The sequence below is a fragment of the Cyrtonyx montezumae genome, unplaced genomic scaffold (assembly GCF_038088225.1).
Source record: "Cyrtonyx montezumae isolate F1298 unplaced genomic scaffold, pur_monq_1.0 scaffold_16, whole genome shotgun sequence".
Lineage (NCBI taxonomy): Eukaryota > Metazoa > Chordata > Aves > Galliformes > Odontophoridae > Cyrtonyx > Cyrtonyx montezumae.
In genome coordinates this window covers 1,690,245-1,709,237 of record NW_027071892.1, presented here as the reverse complement: position 1 = coordinate 1,709,237, position 18,993 = coordinate 1,690,245, and the positions used below count along the sequence as shown (strand labels likewise).

The following is an 18,993-nucleotide window of genomic DNA, read 5'->3' as shown; positions in this document are numbered from 1 at the left end:
GTGGAGTCCCATGTGAGCCTTGTCATCCTGAAGGTGAGCCATCTTCTCTTTTGTATTATTTGTATACTGTCTATATAGAACTACTCAAAAAATACCATCATCTATACTATTTCTTTGTGAAGTACCATCCTTGGGAGTTATTTACCCCACAGCTATGAAGTATCAGTGCCAGTTTATGGGGCTCTCAGAAGACTTCATCTGGTGCAAAGAGTATCATTTGGTCTCTGAGGAATGATAGGTTGGAACTGGAATACATACTGTGAGGTTTGGAAAGGATCAGGGAAGGGAAGTACTTTGTTTGTTTCTGAGCTCTGCAGTTTGAAGGGGTTTTTAGTGTGATGGCTAAAAGAGGTTTTGATTATTCAATATAAATAAATAATGCGGGTGGGAAAAGGAAAAGATGTAACGTGATTTAATAAATAACAGCAAAAATGTACAATTTATAATGAGAGTCCATGAATCTTGTAAGCTGGAAGTCTTCCAGCAGTCAGTTGAGCCAGGTTTTGGGGTTCTAGAACTGTAAATCGTGTTGGACTGGAGCCTAAGTTTAGAAGGAAGAAGCAGGTGTAGGGTTTTTCAGCAGGACTTGAGACTTCCATTTAGTGATTGAAATCAGCAGTGGTGCAGTGCACCACTGAAATAAAATGATCTTTTATATGAAAAGGGGATGATGGCGATTGGGGGGGGGAGGAAGTGCATTATAATATGTAACTTATAATACACGTTAAGTGTTTGGAGTTGCTTATAAGGTACGAGACTCAGAACCAGAGCAGCCTGCCGTAGGTGGCTCTGCTTGAGCAGCAGGGTTAGTCCAGATGACCTGCAGAGGTCCTTCCAACCTCAACTATTCTTTGCTTTTGTGCTGACATTGTGTTAACATAAAACAACCAAAGCAGAGTCCTGAAATTCAGTAGCTGTGTAACTTTTTTCCTTCTTTCAGATAACAGTGATCTGATTGCTTGTACAGTCATAACAAAGGATGGAGGTCAAGTTCAAAGGTTCCTGGCTGTGGATATTTACCAGATGAGTCTGGTTGAGCCAGATGTTGCCAGACTTGGCTGGGGAGTAGTTAAGTTTGCAGGCCTTTTACAGGTAAGAGGCTTTAATCTGGTTATTCTGCATTTTTCTCAGCTTAAAATCACAGTTATGAATATGATAATTTCTCCAGTATATTTTGGGGTATGTCACTTTGAACACTGAAGTCATACGGGACTAGACTGAGTTCCAGATGCTTTCCTTAAATGACGCAGTAATGAACTTTCCCAGAGTTCTGACATTTATACAAGAGTAGAGAAGGTGGCAGGGTGCAAATTCGGAGTCAATTGTGCTTACCTAATTGATTTCAAAAACTTTAAATGTTTTGTTATTTATGTCTCTTACTTTAGCCAATATTAATGTATTTCTGCAAATTCTCTAATGTCCAGGTAACTTGATTGCATTTTAAACTGACTTTACCTCTAGGAGTACAAATTTCTCTAGAACTGAATCCAGGACTGCCAACTTGCATAGTCCTTTTTAACCCAGAAACTGTTATAAAACATACATTAGCTACTTACCCTCTCTTTCTTATTAGGATATGCAGGTGACAGGAGTGGAAGATGATAGTAGAGCTCTGAACATTGTCATTCATAAACCTGCCTCGAGTCCTCATTCTAAGCCCTTTCCTATCCTTCAAGCTACGCTTGTTTTTTCTGATCACATTCGCTGCATTATTGCGAAGCAGCGTCTTGCTAAAGGTCGTATCCAAGCTCGGCGAATGAAAATGCAGAGAATAGCAGGTAAGTTTTCAGAGTCATTTCAAAATAAAAAGCAACACTTACATCACAGAGTCATCTGCTATGACGTATAAGTATAGAAAACTCTAAAGTGGGCACAGAGAACTGTAAACCAGTATTAAGCTGCCAAGCAAATTTTTTACTGGGGTAAAATATGCTTTGATGTTTAATGAAATAAAAGATGAAAAAGAAGGAATTGCATATAATGGTGTTAATGATACACTGTATGCTTGGATGTGGTAATGATGAGCATTCCAAGATGTAAGATGGAATGTTAGCAGCTAGATGTCTGTGTTTGGAGGAAATGCTTGAGAAGAGAGTTAATTTGAATGAACAGCAAACTGTGATTGAAGTATTGCTTGAGTGTTAAATGAATGAAGCATACATTGAAGCTTAAGTCAGCTGAACAAAATAGTATGAAAACAGAAACTCCAAAATACAGAACGGGAAATAGGTGGGCAAATGAAAAAGGATACTAGCTACCAGAGTTACTTGGATTTTCCAAGGGCTATAATGAATCAGTGTTAGGAAAACTAAATAACAGCTGCTGAAAAGAGTAATGAGTTGTCCAGATAATTATTCTGATTATAGATGGCTTGAGGCTATTTCAGTGTTCTGTGGCTTATTTAGCAAGCTAACTAAAATGAGTTTTATGCTCTGATTTTATGAAATTGGTGTGTCAAAAACTTATGTCTTCCATCGTGTTAAATCTTTAAAAGCATGTTTGGTTAATACAAGTCTATTTTGATATCTACAATTCTAGGTTGAGGGGCCATGCAAGGGCATTTTTTTGCCAGTTTAAAGCAGATGCACTCTTTAAATGTCTTTCTGCAGTGCTTACTTGTAACTATGGATGACTTTATCCATACAGGAAAAACCTTAAGTTATTAAATAATAACTCCTTGCATTATAGAAGACATACTTGTTTCTCCTCTGTTGTATTCCAAGACTTCCTTAATGTGACTGTGGTGTGACAATGAAAAAAAAGTCTGTCAGAAATCTTGTCTCCTTTTCCCGTGCATTTGCAAATGCAATTAAGAGGTAAATGCAAGCAAGCTATGTTAATCAGTCTGTTGTAGTCTTAAGATTCTGAGCAAGCTATATCACTTTATTTTCATCTACTAATACCTCTCTGTATTTGTAAGTAACAATCATCAATTGTGATTAATCACAGCTCTCCTGGATCTTCCCATTCAACCTACAACTGAAGTTATGGGTTTTGGACACAGCTCTGCAGCTGCATCCCAGCACCTTCCATTTCGATTTTATGATCATGCACGACATGGTAGCAGTGATCCTACAGTGCAGCGTACTGCTTTTGCATCTGTTGACAAAGTACCAGGTAATTGATATTAATTATCTAGCAACTTCTGCTGTGTTTCACATAGTTAAGACAAGAATTGCACTTCGAAAATTCTAACTAGATTCCTTTTGAAGTTTCATACTTGCTGAAAGCTATATATCACAGAATGAAACCAGTTTGTTTTCATGTGTCATATAATCTTGACAAACAATATTTTAAATGAGACTGTTTTACATGATCAGTACTTATTTAAAAAAAATCTTAGTGTTAGCAGTGTGAACATTTAGAAATGCTCTGACAGCTACCCATTAAATAGAGGTTATCTATGATTAGTGTGGTAAGTTGGACTGCTTATTTTAATACTTGCATTCTGCCTTATAGATGCAAATATGAGTTTGTAACTCATGGTCATGTGGTATAGCCTTATCATATGCTTTCAATTTTCTCTTGGGAGTCATGTAATTATTCCAAGTCCACTATTAAAAAGTTTGGTTTTAATCTTGACTGTCTTACTTCTGAAGTAGCAATTTAGCTGTGGTTGAATACTTCTGTTCAGAGAGCAAAGATGGATCTGTTTTAGTGTTGAAATGTTTAATGTTATCCAACCTTTGAATTCCCTGACACATATGTTCCTAAGCAGAAAGCTTTCTGAGGCCTCAAAGCAGGATTCTGTAATAATGGTTGATAAATACAATATTTTCTGCAGCTGTGGTATAAGATATTTACCAAAAAGATAGAGCTTCTGCCTGTATTTTGAAAGAAAAAAAATAATTCCTCAGGTCTATAGAAGGCACTTCCATTCACAAAGCTTCATATCCAAAGGCATACAAATATTAAGATCTGTAGGGATGTGTTTAGGTGTTACAGGGTGTGTGTAGACAGAGGAAGACTCACTGTAACGTTTGTAATCAGCGTTTAGTTCCAGTTAATTATCTGGATTATGACTTATTTATGAAAAATACAAGTAATTAATAAATACAAATTCAGTGATTCTTCCTGTTTCATTCAGCTGTTTGAAACCTCGAACTTTGAGGTTTTGAAGTACATGTATCAGGTCAGACCATTAAGAACAGCTGAAGGAGCATGTAGTGAATATAAACAACACAGATAAATGACACATTTCCAAGGTATTACATTCCATTCAGATATTGAGAATTCAGGAAGATACTAAAATTACTTCTGAAAAATGCCCTAACAGTAAATTGTGATTTATATCTGCAGAGGCTAAACTGTAATTTATATAAACAACGACAAGTTTACTGTGTTGCATTTCTGAACATTCAACTCCAGGATGAGGCTGATGGGGAAAAATTACCCCTAGAAAAACAAGTGATATCTAGAAAACAAGTGATATCTAGGTTTGTGTTCCAGGTATGTTGTGAGCAATACGTCCATGGCAGTTTCTCCTAATACACTGGAAGCATCTTAATGTGTTGTCATCCTTTGCAAATACAGTTAGCTTAATTCATCATGTTCTGCATACTCCCTGCTTATGCAATACATCTCTCAGTTGTACATGACACAATCTTGATTGTCTCACCAGTTTTGTCTCACCAGTTTGTAAAAAAGAGCAGTGCACAGTATGCCAGTTCATCTGCCTTAGAGCTTAAAAAAAAAAACAAAGCTTAAAAAAAAAAGCAACCAACAGCCATAACTAGCTACTGATCATTTCACAAAACATTTCTTTTGAAACATGATTCACAGATTAAAAAATAAATACATGAAAATGCGCTACTTAGAATGCAGATGTTCTCCTGCTGTATGACTAACTCAGAGCTCAGCTTACCTGAGTCTTGGGCATACAGGAGAGAAATCATGAAAGCTTTCCAATTGCTGCTCAGATTTTACAAGACATATGTATGTTGTATGATAGAAATGTATTTCCTTATTTGAAATAAGGCTTTCATGGAAAAGGCGTGGTAGAAAAGGTGCCAGCATTACTGTTTCAGAATTAGCCTTCCCTAACAGCAGTGTACGTGTAGCTGTGATAAGTGCCCTCTGTATGTTATGGCAACCAAACCTTCAGGCAGTGCTCAAGGTGAGGCCGTACCAATGCAGAACAGAGGTGGACAATCCCTTCTGTCAACGGTTTATGGTCAGGTTTGGCCCGGTTCCGTGATGATTGGTGCAGGGGACCCACACCCCAGGAAGAGGGAAAGGGAAAAGGGAGATGGGCCTAGGAACAAAACAGCAGCAACGATATGAGGAGGAAAGCTAATTTACTAAATAGATATCGGAAAGCCAAATAACACAATGTAATACAATATAATTGGAATTAAAGCTAATAAATCAAATAAAATGAGCAAGAGAGAGAGTGTCCGATAAACCGAAGGCCTTACGCTAACGCTGAAGGCGGACGGCAGCGAGCACCCACTGCTGAGTCGATCCCAAAGGAAAGAGAGAGTCCCGTGACCACAGACAGTTTTTATCTTTCCCTCTGAGCGTAAACACGTAAGAACGCAAAGCATCGCAAAGTCCTCTGGGGAATGGAGTTCTTCTTCTCTTCTGAGACAGGTATACCTGGAACTATCGATGATCCACGGAGCTGGAGCATTAACTCTTTAACTTTAAATGCACTACATGATGTTATGATGTGGAATACCAGTACCAAAAATCATAAAACCATGACATTCCACCCCTTATTCCACATCACTACATCATGCTTGATAGAGAGAGATATATGGAAGAACAATGATTAACATGCATTAAATACACACACAACATATATATGTATATACATGGAATTACTGACTGCACTCTCCCAACATCAAATTCCCTTGTGGTACACATTGAACATCCCCATTTTTCTGCCTTACCCACCAAGTGCACCCAGGTCCCTGAGCAAAGACTTCCACGGAGTGGTTTGCCCTGCTGGAAGGACCCAAACTGCTTTTCCCAACATGTTCTTTACATGTACTACAGGGACCTTATCTCCCTCTACAGTAGATAGAGAGCTGGATTGGGCAGGACCATCACGATTGATGGATGCTCGAGTGTTGACCAACCAGGTGGCTTCTGACAAATGCTTCTCCCAGTGTGTAAACGTTCTGCCACCCATTGCTTTCAACATGGTTTTTAGCAGCCCATTGTATCTTTCAGTTTTACCAGAAGCTGGTGCGTGATAGGGGATATGATAAATCCATTCAATGCCATGATCTTTGGCCCAAGTATTTACAAGAGAATTTTTGAAATGAGTCCCATTATCTGACTCAATCCTTACTGGAGTGCAATGTCGCCATAGGACTTGTTTCTCGAGCCCTAAGATGGTGTTTCGGGTGGTAGCATGGGGTACTGCATATGTTTCAAGCCACCCAGTGGTTGCTTCCACCATGGTGAGCACATAACGCTTACCATTGTGAGATCGTGGCAAGGTGATATAATCAAACTGCTATGCCTTCCCATATTTATACTTTTGCCATCGTCCTTCCCCCCAAAGAGGTTTCATCCTCTTGGCTTGTTTAATTGTGGTGCATATATCACAGTCATGGATAACCTGTGCAATAGCATCCATAGTTAAGTCCAGCCCTCATTCTCTAGCCCACTTATATATTGCATTTCTTCCTTGATGGCCCGAGGTCTCATGTGCCCACCGAACTAGAAGTAATTCACTCTTGTGTTGCCAGTCCAAGTCTGCTTGAGCCACCTTAACTTTGGCAGCTCAATCTACCTGATGGTTATTTTGTTGTTCCTCAGTTGCCTGGCTCTTAGGAACATGAGCATCAACATGGTGCACCTTTACAACCATATTCTTTATTCAGGCAGCAGTGCCTCTCCACAGTTCAGCAGCACAAATAGGTTTACTCATCCGTTGCCAGCCATTTTGTTCCCATTGCGGTAACCACCCCCATAAAGCATTTGCCACCATCCATGAGTCAGTGTAAAGATAAAGCACTGGCCACGTCTCTCGTTCAGCAATATCTAAGGCCAGCTGGACAGCCTTTACCTCTGCAAATTGACTGGATTCTCCTTTTCCTTCAGTAGCCTCTGCAACTCGTCGTGTGGGGCTCCACACAGCAGATTTCCATCTGCGGTGCTTACCCACAATGCGACAGGATCCATCTGTGAACAGGGCGTATCTCTTTTCGTTGTCTGGTAGTTCATTATATGGTGGGTCCTCTTTGGCACGTGACACCTCCTCTGCTGGTGTTGTTCCAAACTCTTTACCTTCAGGCCAGTCCATGATCACTTCTAGGATTCCTGGATGACTGAGGTTCCCCATCCGAGCTCGCTGTGTAATCAGTGCAGTCCACTTACTCCAGGTGGTATCAGTAGCATGATGGGTAGAGGGAGCTGTCCCTTTGAACATCCAGCTCAGCAGTGGCAGTCGAGGTGCCAGGAGGAGCAGTGTTTCCGTACCGATTACTTCGGAAGCAGCTCGAACCCCCTCGTACGCAGCTACGATCTCCTTCTCAGTTGGAGTGTAGCGCTCCTCAGACCCCCTGTACGCTCAACTCCAGAATCCAAGGGGTCGGCCTCGGGTCTCTCCAGGAGCTTTTTGCCACAAACTCCAAGTGGGACCTTCCTTTCCAGCAGCAGTGTAGAGGATGTTCTTTACATCCTGTACCATCCGCACTGGCCCCAGGGCCATGGCATGGGCTATCTCCTGCTTAATTTGCTCGAAAGCCTGCTGCTGCTCAGGACCCTATATAAAATCATTCTTCTTCTGCGTCACCCAAAAGAGAGGGCTCACAATGAGACTGTAGTTTGGAACATGCATTCTCCAAAAGCCCACTACACCCAAAAAAGTTTGGGTCTCTGTCTTACTCATGGGTGGAGACATGGCAGTGATTTTGTTAATCACATCTGTAGGGATGTGACGACGTCCATCTTGCCACTTTATACTTAGGAACTGAATTTCCTGTGCAGGCCCTTTCACTTTGTTCCGTTTGATAGCAAAGCCAGCTCGCAGAAGGATCTGGATTATTCTCTCTCCTTTCTCAAAAACTTGCCCTGCTGTATTGCCCCACACAATGATATCATCAATGTATTGTTAAGTGCTCAGGAGCACCGCTCTGTTCCAGTGCAGTTTGGATCAACCCATGGCAAATGGTTGGGCTGTGCTTCCACCCCTGGGGCAAACGGTTCCAGGTGTACTGAACGCCCCTCCTGGTGAAAGCAAACTGTGGCCTGCACTCTGTGGCCAGAGGAATAGAAAAGAAGGCATTAGCAATGTCAGTGGTGGCATACCACTTGGCTGCTTTTGACTCCAGTTCGTACTGGAGTTGTAGCATGTCTGGCACAGCAGCACTCAGTGGGGGTGTGACTTCATTCAGGCCACGGTAATCTACTATCAGCCTCCATTCTCCACTGGCTTTACACACTGCATATATAGGGCTGTTAAAAATGAGTGAGTTTTGATAATCACTCCCTGGCTCTCTAGCTGACGGATCAAGTTATGAATGGGGAGCAAGGAATCCCTGTTGGTGCAGTACTGCCGTCTGTGCACCGTTTTTGCAGCAGTCGGTACCTGTTGCTCCTCCACTTGGAGCAACCCCACAACAGACAGATCATCTGACAGGCCAGGCAAAGCAGACAGCTGCTTAACGTTGTCTGCGTCCACAGCAGCTATTCCAAAGGCCCATCGATACCCTTTGGGATCCTTAAAATATCCCCTTTTGAGGTAATCAATACCAAGTATACATGGAGCTCCTGGGCCAGTCACAATAGAATGTTTTTGCCCGTCTTTACCAATGAGGCTTATTTCTGCCTCCAACATGGTTAACTCTTGGGAACCCCTAGTCACCCCAGAAATATAGATTAATTCTGTCCCTTGGTGACTTGAGGGCATTAGAGTGCACTGAGCACCAGTGTCCACCAGTGCCTTATATTTTTGTGGTTCTGATGTGCCAGGCCATCGAATCCCCACAGTCCAATACACTCTATTATCCCTTCCCCGTCCTGGCTGGGGGCAGGGCCCCTCTATTTGTTATCTCTGTTACTTTTACGGCTACTGCTGTGTCCGGCAGTCACTGGAGCAGTCACCTTCTCAGAGAAGTTCACCCTGATGGTTGATCTATTTCGTAACTCTTTTACCCGTGCCTGAAGTGTAGAAGTGAGTTTTTTATGCCACTTCTTCATATCTTCCCGCTGGGCTCGTAGGTAATGCCACAAGGCAATACGTCTTACTGGTGTCACTTCCTCAAGCAGGAGAACGTCCTCTTTTGATAGCTGAGACGTTACTGTTTTGGGAATCCTGGTTCCCATCAGATCCGTCAGTTTTGTCAGAATCAAGCACAGTAGTCAGTTCGTCCATTATATCTTCTTGATTGCTCTCTAGTCTGTCCACTCTTTCAGTTACCTTTACCAAGGCTGAAACATAAGCTCGTAGAGGGGTTAAATGTAACTCAATGTCTTGAAGTTTGTTAATCAGGTCATTTATAAGGGGTCTTCTTTGTCTTCTGCCATACATTGCTGCTAATGTACTGGCATACCTGTCTGGTGCAGTCCTCATGAATATACGCCACATAATTGGTGTACACCTGATTCTCTCAGGGTCATGCTCTTGGTTTGGTTCATCATGAATGAATGCAGGGTCATGTAACATTTCCAACACAGCATATTCTCTCAAATAATGTATGCCCTTTTCCATATCAGACCATTTCTTCTTCTCAGGCAACAGATCATCTGTGAAGGGCTATTTTTCTTTCACAGCTATCAGCATCCACTTCCAGAGAGTAAAGGGTCTATTGTGGCATGTACTAATGCCTCTATCAATGGCAGAGTCCCTGGCAATGCTACCCAATTGGTGAGCTTCGTTACCATCTAGCCACGCACTGTTGGCCCCACTATTCCAACAGTGTAGTAACCATGTTCACTTGCATGGCGTGTAAAGTCTTTTCTCAAACTTCGAATTTCATTCATTTTCAGAGGTCGAGTAACATTGGTAAAAATTTCTCTTTCATCTCCTACTCTATCAGGACTCATTGCCCTTCTAGGTGTTGGTAACCGTGATCTTTTTGGGTGACTCAGCCCTCCTACCGGAAAATCTAGAGTTCTGAACCTCCTCTGGACCTCCTTTCTCCTCTTCTCTTACAGTGTCTGATTCCTCTACTTTCTCTTCTCTTTCAGAGTCTGCTTCTTCCACTCTCAGCTCCTCCTCTTCTTTTCAAAGGGAGTTGAGGCTTTTTCCATTCTCCGTCCTCTTACAGGGGCAACTGACATCGATTCTGGTGTCACCTGTGGTTGATCATATTGATAGTATTAATGATCATTCTCTCTAGCTCAGCTCGAAGTTCATCTCACTGAGCTATGAGGGAATTTAGTTCACCTTGGAGCTTGTCTTGTTGAGCCCGAACATGGGTCAGTTCATTTTCGTAATGGAATAATGTACCTTGGCAGGAAAGATACTCAGCTTTGAGGAGTTTTCGGTCAGATTGGAGGGCATCTCACTGGGACCGGAAAGCATCCATGTTGGATCAGAAAGCATCTCGTTGAAACCAGAGGGCATCTCCTCTTTCAGATTGGAGGATGGGAGGTAACTCCCAAGGATGGTACTACACAAAGAAATAGTATAGATGATGGTATATTTTGAGTAGTTCTATATAGACAGTATACAAATAATACAAAAGAGAGGATGGCTCACCTTCAGGATGACAAGGCTCACAGGGGACTCCAAGTGGGAGGGATCTCCAAGAAGAGATCCTTCCCTGGTGGTGGTCAGCCCTTAAATGGGGTTAGGGAAAGGTGGAGCCAGGCTCCACCCCTTCCAATCACACAGGTATATCACCTCCACCTGTGCCCCCATGGCTGACTTGGTGCTCACCTCAGGTAACTAATCAGTGGTTCAGGCCGTGATTCAGCAGTTCCCATGCACTCCACCCCTTCACAACATGAACCATTGATCAAGCAACCATAAGGTGAGCCCCCCTTGATACAGAGACATAATACATCATGACACTCACATAATTGCCAGTCACGACACATATTGATGTAATCTGAGATGAGTGATGATTGACATATCAGTCGAACTCTTCTTTGGGCCAGTGCTTGGTGGTATCTACTGGAAGCATGTAATCACACAGTGCAGGTCCATCTTATGCTTCATCAGTCCCAGTTAGACCATCACCAGATGCCGCACATTGTCTTATGGCAACTCTGGATCACTTCAGCATTGTTTGGTTCCTTCTGGCGACTCATTGACTTATGGGGAGTAATATAAGTGTTTTAAAGGTACCAAGAGGGGAAGGTCCACTCTCCAGGGTAAGATACAGGCCGTATTCCTGTCTTGGGTTAACACTTCAGCTTGTACAGGGGCATGCCCTGGCTGCCTGCCAAACCCTTTGACCCGATGTCTGGCTGTACGACTATATCAGGCACCAAAGGGGGTGTCGTGATCTGCCACAGAGACATGATAGGGGTCCCCTTAGCAATAAAGGCTGTAGTGTTGACCAAAATCTCAGTAGGCCATGTACCAATTACCGGAGGGACTACTGAACCCCCCACCTCCAATAATCTCCCCCAAGGTGCAAGTAGGCCGCACCATTGTGGTCCCACCTGCACCTTCCAGGGCTATTTTATTTTATTGGTACCTGGTTTTAGGTCCTCAGGGGTAGGGAGCAGAAGATTCACGGCCAATCTGAGGTCTCACCTCATTATCAGTGCCCGTAATTTGGATCCTAAGTGGGGAGGCCCATGTTGTCTGTAACATTTTCAAGGCACTGGGTCTGCCATCTCTAGGTCTTCCATTCAGGTCCCGCAGGGTCTCGTGGAGTCTCTTTGTCCACCCCTGCAGGGACTGAGAGTCTGTCTTCGGGGCAGCCTTGAGAATACCATTGTAACGTTCGATAAGGCCTGCTCCCGTTGGATTATATGGCAGGTGGAATCGCCACTCAATATTATTTTCTTCTGCCCAGCGTTGTATCACTGCACCCGTGAAATGACTTCCTTGGTCGCTCTCGATGACTTGCAGTGTCCCGTAGGCAGCCATCAGCCTTGTGAGTGCCTTTATAGTGTATGCCTGGTTGGCTTTTGGTACTGGATAGGCCTGCATTAGCCCACTCGCGGTGTCGACACAGGTTAGGGCATATCTCGCCCCCTCAGACCGAGGGAGGGGCCCAATATAATCAACCTGCCACCTCTGTAGAGGATTGTGTCCTCTAACAAGATGGGCTGCAGTTTCAGGCAACGACCTCGGTCTTATCTTAGAGCAGGCGTCACAGTCTCGGCATGCTTGAGCGATGTCCGATAGTTGTACAGGCAGTCCTGTCACGGTGTTGTCCGTGACAGTGACCCAAAGGAAACCGAGAAGGGAGAGGGGAGAGAAAAAAAAACTGCATCAGTGGCCGCGCGGCCGCCCGAGCAGAGCCGCGCTCCGGGAGGGGGAGGGGGAAACAGCGGGAAGAGATGGGTCTACAAGAAAACAACGGCACGATCTGAGAAGGAACGGTAACTTTACTAAATCTAATAAAATTGAACAATTGAGAGAGAGATAAAAATTTCTGAACCAAAAGCTGTGAGCTTACGTTAAGGAGGACCTGCAGGGGAAGCACACGTGCTGAACCTCCACGGCAGCCCACAGCAACGCGCCCAGACGTGCGGAGCTCCGCCCCTCCCCTCTGCTGCTCCCCCAGCATTAACTCCTTCACTGCTGCGTGATGCTCTGATGTGGAATACCGGCATCAAAAACACAAAACCACAACATTCCACCCCTTATTCCACATCATCACATCATGCTTAACACACATCTATACGTAACCAAACAGTAATAACATAAGTTACATAGAAACATAGTTACATAGAAACATATATATATATACATACATACACACGTAATTACAGACTGCATTCCCCCAGCATCAAATTCCCTTGTGGGACACACTGGACGTCCCCATTTTTATCCATTACCCACCAGGTGCACCCAGGTCCCTGCGCAAAAACGGTTCCACGGAGGGGTTTGCCCTTTCCAGAGGCTGGAAGGACCCACACCGCTTTTCCCAACATGCTCCTCACATGTACCACAGGGACCTTATCTCCCTCTATGATCTGTAGGGAGCTGGACTGTGTAGGACCCTCTCGGTTGACTGATCCCCTAGTGTTGACCAGCCAGGTGGCTTCTGCTAGATGCTTCTCCCAGTGCTTGAATGTCCCGCCACCCATTGCTCTCAACGTGGTTTTTAACAACCCGTTGTAGCGCTCGATCTTACCAGCAGCTGGTGCATGGTAGGGGATATGGTAGATCCATTCAATGCCGTGTTCTTTGGCCCAGATATCCACAAGAGAATTTTTGAAATGAGTCCCATTATCGGACTCAATTCTCTCTGGAGTGCCATGTCGCCATAGGACTTGTCTCTCAAGCCCTAAGATGGTGTTTCGGGCGGTAGCATGGGGTACTGCGTATGTCTCAAGCCACCCAGTGGTCGCCTCCACCATGGTGAGCACGTAACGCTTACCATCGCAAGTTCGTGGCAAGGTGATATAATCAACCTGCCACGCCTCCGCATATTTATACTTTTCCCATCGCCCTTCCTGCCAGAGGGGTTTCATCCTCTTGGTCTGTTTAATTATGGCACATGTGTCACAGTCATGGATAACCTGTGCAACGGCATCCATAGTTAAGTCCACCCCTCAGTCTCTAGCCCACTTATAGGTCGCATCCCTTCCTTGATGGCCTGAGGTCTCATGGGCCCACCGAGCTAAAAATAGCTCTCCTTTGTTCTGCCAGTCCAAATCGATCTGAGACACCTCAATTCTGGCAGCTCGATCTACCTGATGGTTATTTCTCTGCTCTTCAGTAGCTCGAGTCTTGGGCACATGAGCATCTACATGGCGCACCTTTACACCCAACCTTTTTGTTCGGGCAGCAATGTCTTTTCACAGTTCAGCAGCCCAAATAGGTTTACCCTTCCGTTGCCACTTGTTTTGTTCCCACTGCTGCAACCACTCCCATAAAGCATTTGCCACCATCCAGGAGTCAGTATAAAGATATAGCATGGGCCACCTCTCCCGTTCAGCCACATCTAAGGCCAGCTGGACAGCCTTTACCTCCGCAAATTGGCTTGACTCTCCTTCTCCTTCGGTGGCCTCTGCAACTCGTCGTGTGGGGCTCCACACAGCAGCCTTCCATCTGCGATGCTTCCCAACAATACGACACGATCCATCAGTGAAGAGGGCATACGTCTTTTCATTCTCTGGTAGTTTGTTATATGGTGGGGCCTCTTTAGCACGTGGTATCTCCTCTGATGGGGATGTTCCAAGTTTCTTGCCTTCAGGCCAGTCCATGATCACCTCCAGGATTCCTGGACGGTTGAGGTTCCCCATCCGAGCTCGCTGTGTAATCAGTGCAATCCACTTACTCCAGGTGGCATCGGTAGCATGATGGGTGGGGGGAACCTTTCCTTTGAACATCCAATTCAGCACTGGCAGTCGTGGTGCCAGGAGGAGCTGTGTCTCAGTACCAATTACTTCAGAGGCAGCCCGAACCCCCTCGTATGCGGCCAAAATCTCCTTCTCAGTTGGAGTGTAGCACTCCTCTGAACCCCTGTACGCTCTGCTCCAAAATCCAAGGGGTCGGCCTCGGGTCTCCCCAGAGGCTCTTTGCCACAGACTCCAAGTGGGACCTTTCTCTCCAGCAGCAGTGTAGAGGATGTTTTTCACATCCTGTCCCAACCGAACTGGCCCCAGGGCCACAGCACGGGCTATCTCCTGCTTGATTTGCTCAAAGGCCTGCTGCTGTTCAGGACCCCATGCAAAATTATTCTTTTTCCGAGTCACTTGATAGAGGGGGCTTACTATGAGGCTGTAGTTTGGGATGTGCATCCTCCAAAAACCTACTACACCCAGAAAAGATTGTGTCTCTTTCTTGCTAGTGGGTGGTGACATACTGGTGATTTTGTCAATCACATCTCCTGGAATGTGACGACGTCCATCTTGCCATTTTACTCCTAGGAATTGAATTTCTTGGGCAGGTCCCTTCACTTTGTTCCGTTTAATAGCAAAACCAGCACCCAGAAGAATTTGGATTATTCGCTCTCCTTTTTTAAAAACTTCCTCTGCTGTATCACCCCACACAACAATGTCATCAATATACTGGAGGTGCTCAGGTGCCCCACCCTGTTCCAGTGTGGTTTGAATCAGCCCATGGCAAATGGTTGGGCTGTGTTTCCACCCCTGGGGCAAACGGTTCCAGGTGTACTGAACGCCCCTCCAGGTGAAAGCAAACTGTGGTCTGCACTCTGTGGCCAAAGGAATAGAAAAGAATGCATTGGCAATGTCAATAGTGGCATACCACTTGGCTGCTTTTGACTCCAGTTCATACTGCAGCTCCAACATATCTGGCACAGCAGCACTCAGTGGGGGTGTGACTTCATTCAGGCCACGGTAATCTACCGTCAGCCTCCATTCTCCACTGGCTTTACGCACCGGCCATATGGGGCTGTTAAAAGGTGAGTGAGTTTTGCTGATCACTCCCTGGCTCTCTAGCTGACGGATCAAGTTATGAATGGGGAGCAAGGAATCCCTGTTGGTGCGGTACTGCCGTCTGTGCACTGTTTTTATAGCAGTAGGTACCTGCTGCTCTTTCACTTTCAGTACCCCCCACAACAGATGGATCTTCTGACAGGCCAGGTAAAACAGACAGCTGCTGAATGTTGTCTGCATCTACAGCAGCTATTCCAAAAGCCCATCGGTACCCCTTGGGATCCTTGAAATGTCCCCTTCTGAGATAGTCAATACCGAGTATGCATGGAGCCCCCTGTCCAGTCACTATGGGATGCTTCTGCCAGGTTTTACCGGTGAGGCTTATTTCTGCCTCCAGCACAGACAGTTCCTGAGAACCCCCAGTCACTCCAGAAATATGAATCAATTCTGTCCCTTTATAACTCGAGGGCATCAGAGTGCACTGTGCACCAGTGTCCACCAGTGCCTTATATCTTTGTGGCTCTAATGTGCCAGGCCATCTAATCCACACAGTCCAATACACTCTATTATCCCTCTCCCTCCCCTGGCTGAGGGCAGGGCCCCTCTATTGGTTACCTGCAGTGACAGGAGCAATTTCATTGGTGGCTGATCTCTGCTGTAGTTCTCTCACCCGTGCTCGCAGTGCAGGAGTGGGTTTTTTATGCCACTTCCTCATGTCCTCTCCGTTTTCTCGTAGGAAGCTCCACATGGCCACACGTGACATGATGTTACTGCCGTCATTTGCTCGTGCAGAGAGGCGGTTGCCTTTGGTGGCCGAGACTTTCAACAGTTTGATCAAATGCTTCATCAGATTCTTTGGGTCATGCTCGTCTTCATCAGGTGTTTCCAATACTGACACAGGTTCATCCCTATTCATCAGTAATGACAGTTCCTCCAGTATAGTTTCCTGTGTCTTCTTCATCTCACCTACTTCTTCTGCTACTATAGCTGCAATGGAAGCACGTGATGGTGGAAACTGTTGTTCAAAGTTTTGGAGTGTAATAGTTAATTCATAAACTGGGAGTCTTCTGTCTTGACCCTCGAATCTATGGAACATTGCTACCAGTGTACTTGCGTACCTCTCTGGTGCTGTTTTTGATAGCTTGCGATATACATCAGGTGTGCACCTTACTCTATCAGGATCACGGTCCTGGTGTGGATTGTTAGGGACGAAATTGGGATCATACAGCATCTCTACTACGGCTGTTTCTCTCAAAAATTGGATGCCTTTCTCCACGGTGTTCCATCTTTCCACCTTAGGCTCCAGATCATCTTTGTAAGGGTATCTATCCTTTACAGCCACTAGTACACGTTCCCAGAGGGTAGCGACTCCATTCAGACATCTGCCAATTCCTCTGTCGATAGCTGGGTCACGAGCAATGCTTCCCAGTTGGCGGGATTCGCTGCCATCTAGGGACACGCTGCTGGCACCGCTGTCCCAACACCGCAGCAACCAGGTGACAATAGATTCACCCGAGCGCCGTACAAACTCCTTTCTTGAACCTTGTATTTCAGTCATCTTTAGAGGCCGACGAGTAGTGGTAACAGTGACTCCATCATCATCGCTGTCTTCTCCATGTCTCTCACTTTTCTTAGTGGACTTTTTAGGTGGTGGTGGTGCTGGTGCTGAGGAGGGCCCCTCGCCTGGATCTTCCTTTTTTTTCTCTGCTTCTTCTTCTTTCCGTTCTAGGCGCGAAGACGGCCGTGTCCATTTCTGGCCTTCCACAGGGGCAACCGACACTGATACCGGTGCTTCCTGTGATTGGTCAGGTCTAACTTCGAGGTTTTCATTTTTGCTTTGGACCTTGGTTTGGAAACCATTTCTCTCCAGAATATCAATTATGGCTCGATAAGCACAAGCCAGACCCCAAACAATACATTCCTTCTCAGATCGTCCTGAGTCACATGGCTCCTTACCTAAACACTCACTGAATTTCTCAGGGTCCCACAGGTGCTCAAGATCAAAATTGCATAACACCGGGGGTCCCCACGCTTCTAATTTCTTTCCTAATTTTTTCTACCTTCCCTGCCATTCAACACTCTCTGGTTTTGAGGAAAGCTTCCTCCACATGATGTAAATTACTATTGCAGAGAATGCATTCAGAAAAACAGATAACAGTTGCCGGGCTGACATCCTGAATATAGGGAAAGACCTGAAAAGAGTAAGTGGAAACCGTTCCAAATGCCGCATAATCTGTCACGTTAGCCAGGGTGTTTAGGTAGGAGGCATGTAACCCCCTCAGCACACTAAAGTAGCTGTATATCCACATTACTCCGGTGCTGAACGCAAGGAGCTTAAAAAGACGCCAGCACGCTGTAAGGTACATGAAAAACCTTAGTCCACTCTGCACCAGATTTACAATGGAGAGCCAATACTGCACTGCCCGCATTCTCCACCAATAATTGTCACGGTGTTGTCCGTGACAGTGACCCAAGGGAAAACCGAGAAGGGAGAGGGGAGAGAAAAAGAAACTGCGTCAGTGGCCGCGCGGCCGCCCGAGCAGAGCCGCGCTCCGGGAGGGGGAGGGGGAAACAGCGGGAAGAGATGGGTCTACAAGAAAACAACGGCACGATCTGAGAAGGAACGGTAACTTTACTAAATCTAATAAAATTGAACAATTGAGAGAGAGATAACAATTTCCGACCCAAAAGCTGTGAGCTTACGTTAAGGAGGACCTGCAGGGGAAGCACACGTGCTGAACCTCCACGGCAGCCCCGAGCAATGCGCCCAGACCGAGCGCCGCCTGCATCCGGTGCGGAGCTCCGCCCCTCTGCTGCTCCCCCAGCATTAACTCCTTCACTGCTGCATGATGCTCTGATGTGGAATACCGGCATCAAAAACACAAAACCACAACAAGTCCCCACACTTTAGCGGCTGCCCACATGGTCTTCTGCCCAGCATGCTGCAGCTTTTGATGTAACCAGTGAGCGATATTCTCAGATGGCGAGTTCTCAACCCATCTAACTCGGGCCAGTGTGTCAGCTTCATCATTTCCTGGTGACTGTAGGGGTTGATGACCAGAAACATGGTAGACACGTACAGTTCTGTGTTTGACTGCATTCCATATGTCTAACCACATATCTTTGCCCCAGACTGGTCAGGAGTGGATAGTCCAATCCTGGGTGGCCCACTGTGCGATCCAAAGAGTGAGCCCCCGATACACAGCCCAACTATCTGTGCAAATATAAAGGATACCATCACCAGGTTCTTTGGTTATAACCATCCACACCGCCCACAGCTCTGCCCACTGGCTGCTTTGACCATCCCCCTCTTCGAACCATATTGTGTCTGTGGCAGGATGGTACGCTACTGCTCTCCACTTACTTGGGTTGCCCTTGCTGGACCCATCCGTGTAACAGGCATCTTCAGGGATAGGATATTTTCCTTCCTGGACAGGACTCTTCCGTGGTGGAGCAACCGAAGTTTCTTTTGGTGTATCACTGTGATACATTACTGGGCCTAGAATCTTCTGGAGCTCTTCTTTCAACGGTGAGGAAGACAGACTACTCCTCTGACTGAGA

At 45.5% G+C, this 18,993-nt stretch overlaps 1 protein-coding gene across 6 annotated transcripts in view; it reads left to right on the top strand.

Annotated features, from left to right (window-relative positions):
- The window catches only part of CLEC16A (C-type lectin domain containing 16A), a 78,631-nt gene that overhangs the window by 33,624 nt on the left and 26,014 nt on the right, over positions 1 to 18,993 (top strand). For all 6 annotated transcript variants that reach the window (XM_065732317.1, XM_065732318.1, XM_065732316.1 and 3 more), the window contains 3 exons: positions 941 to 1,092; positions 1,574 to 1,778; positions 2,950 to 3,117. In XM_065732317.1, the coding sequence (XP_065588389.1) occupies positions 941 to 1,092; positions 1,574 to 1,778; positions 2,950 to 3,117 (525 nt within the window). The remainder of the gene's footprint in view (positions 1 to 940; positions 1,093 to 1,573; positions 1,779 to 2,949; positions 3,118 to 18,993) is intronic.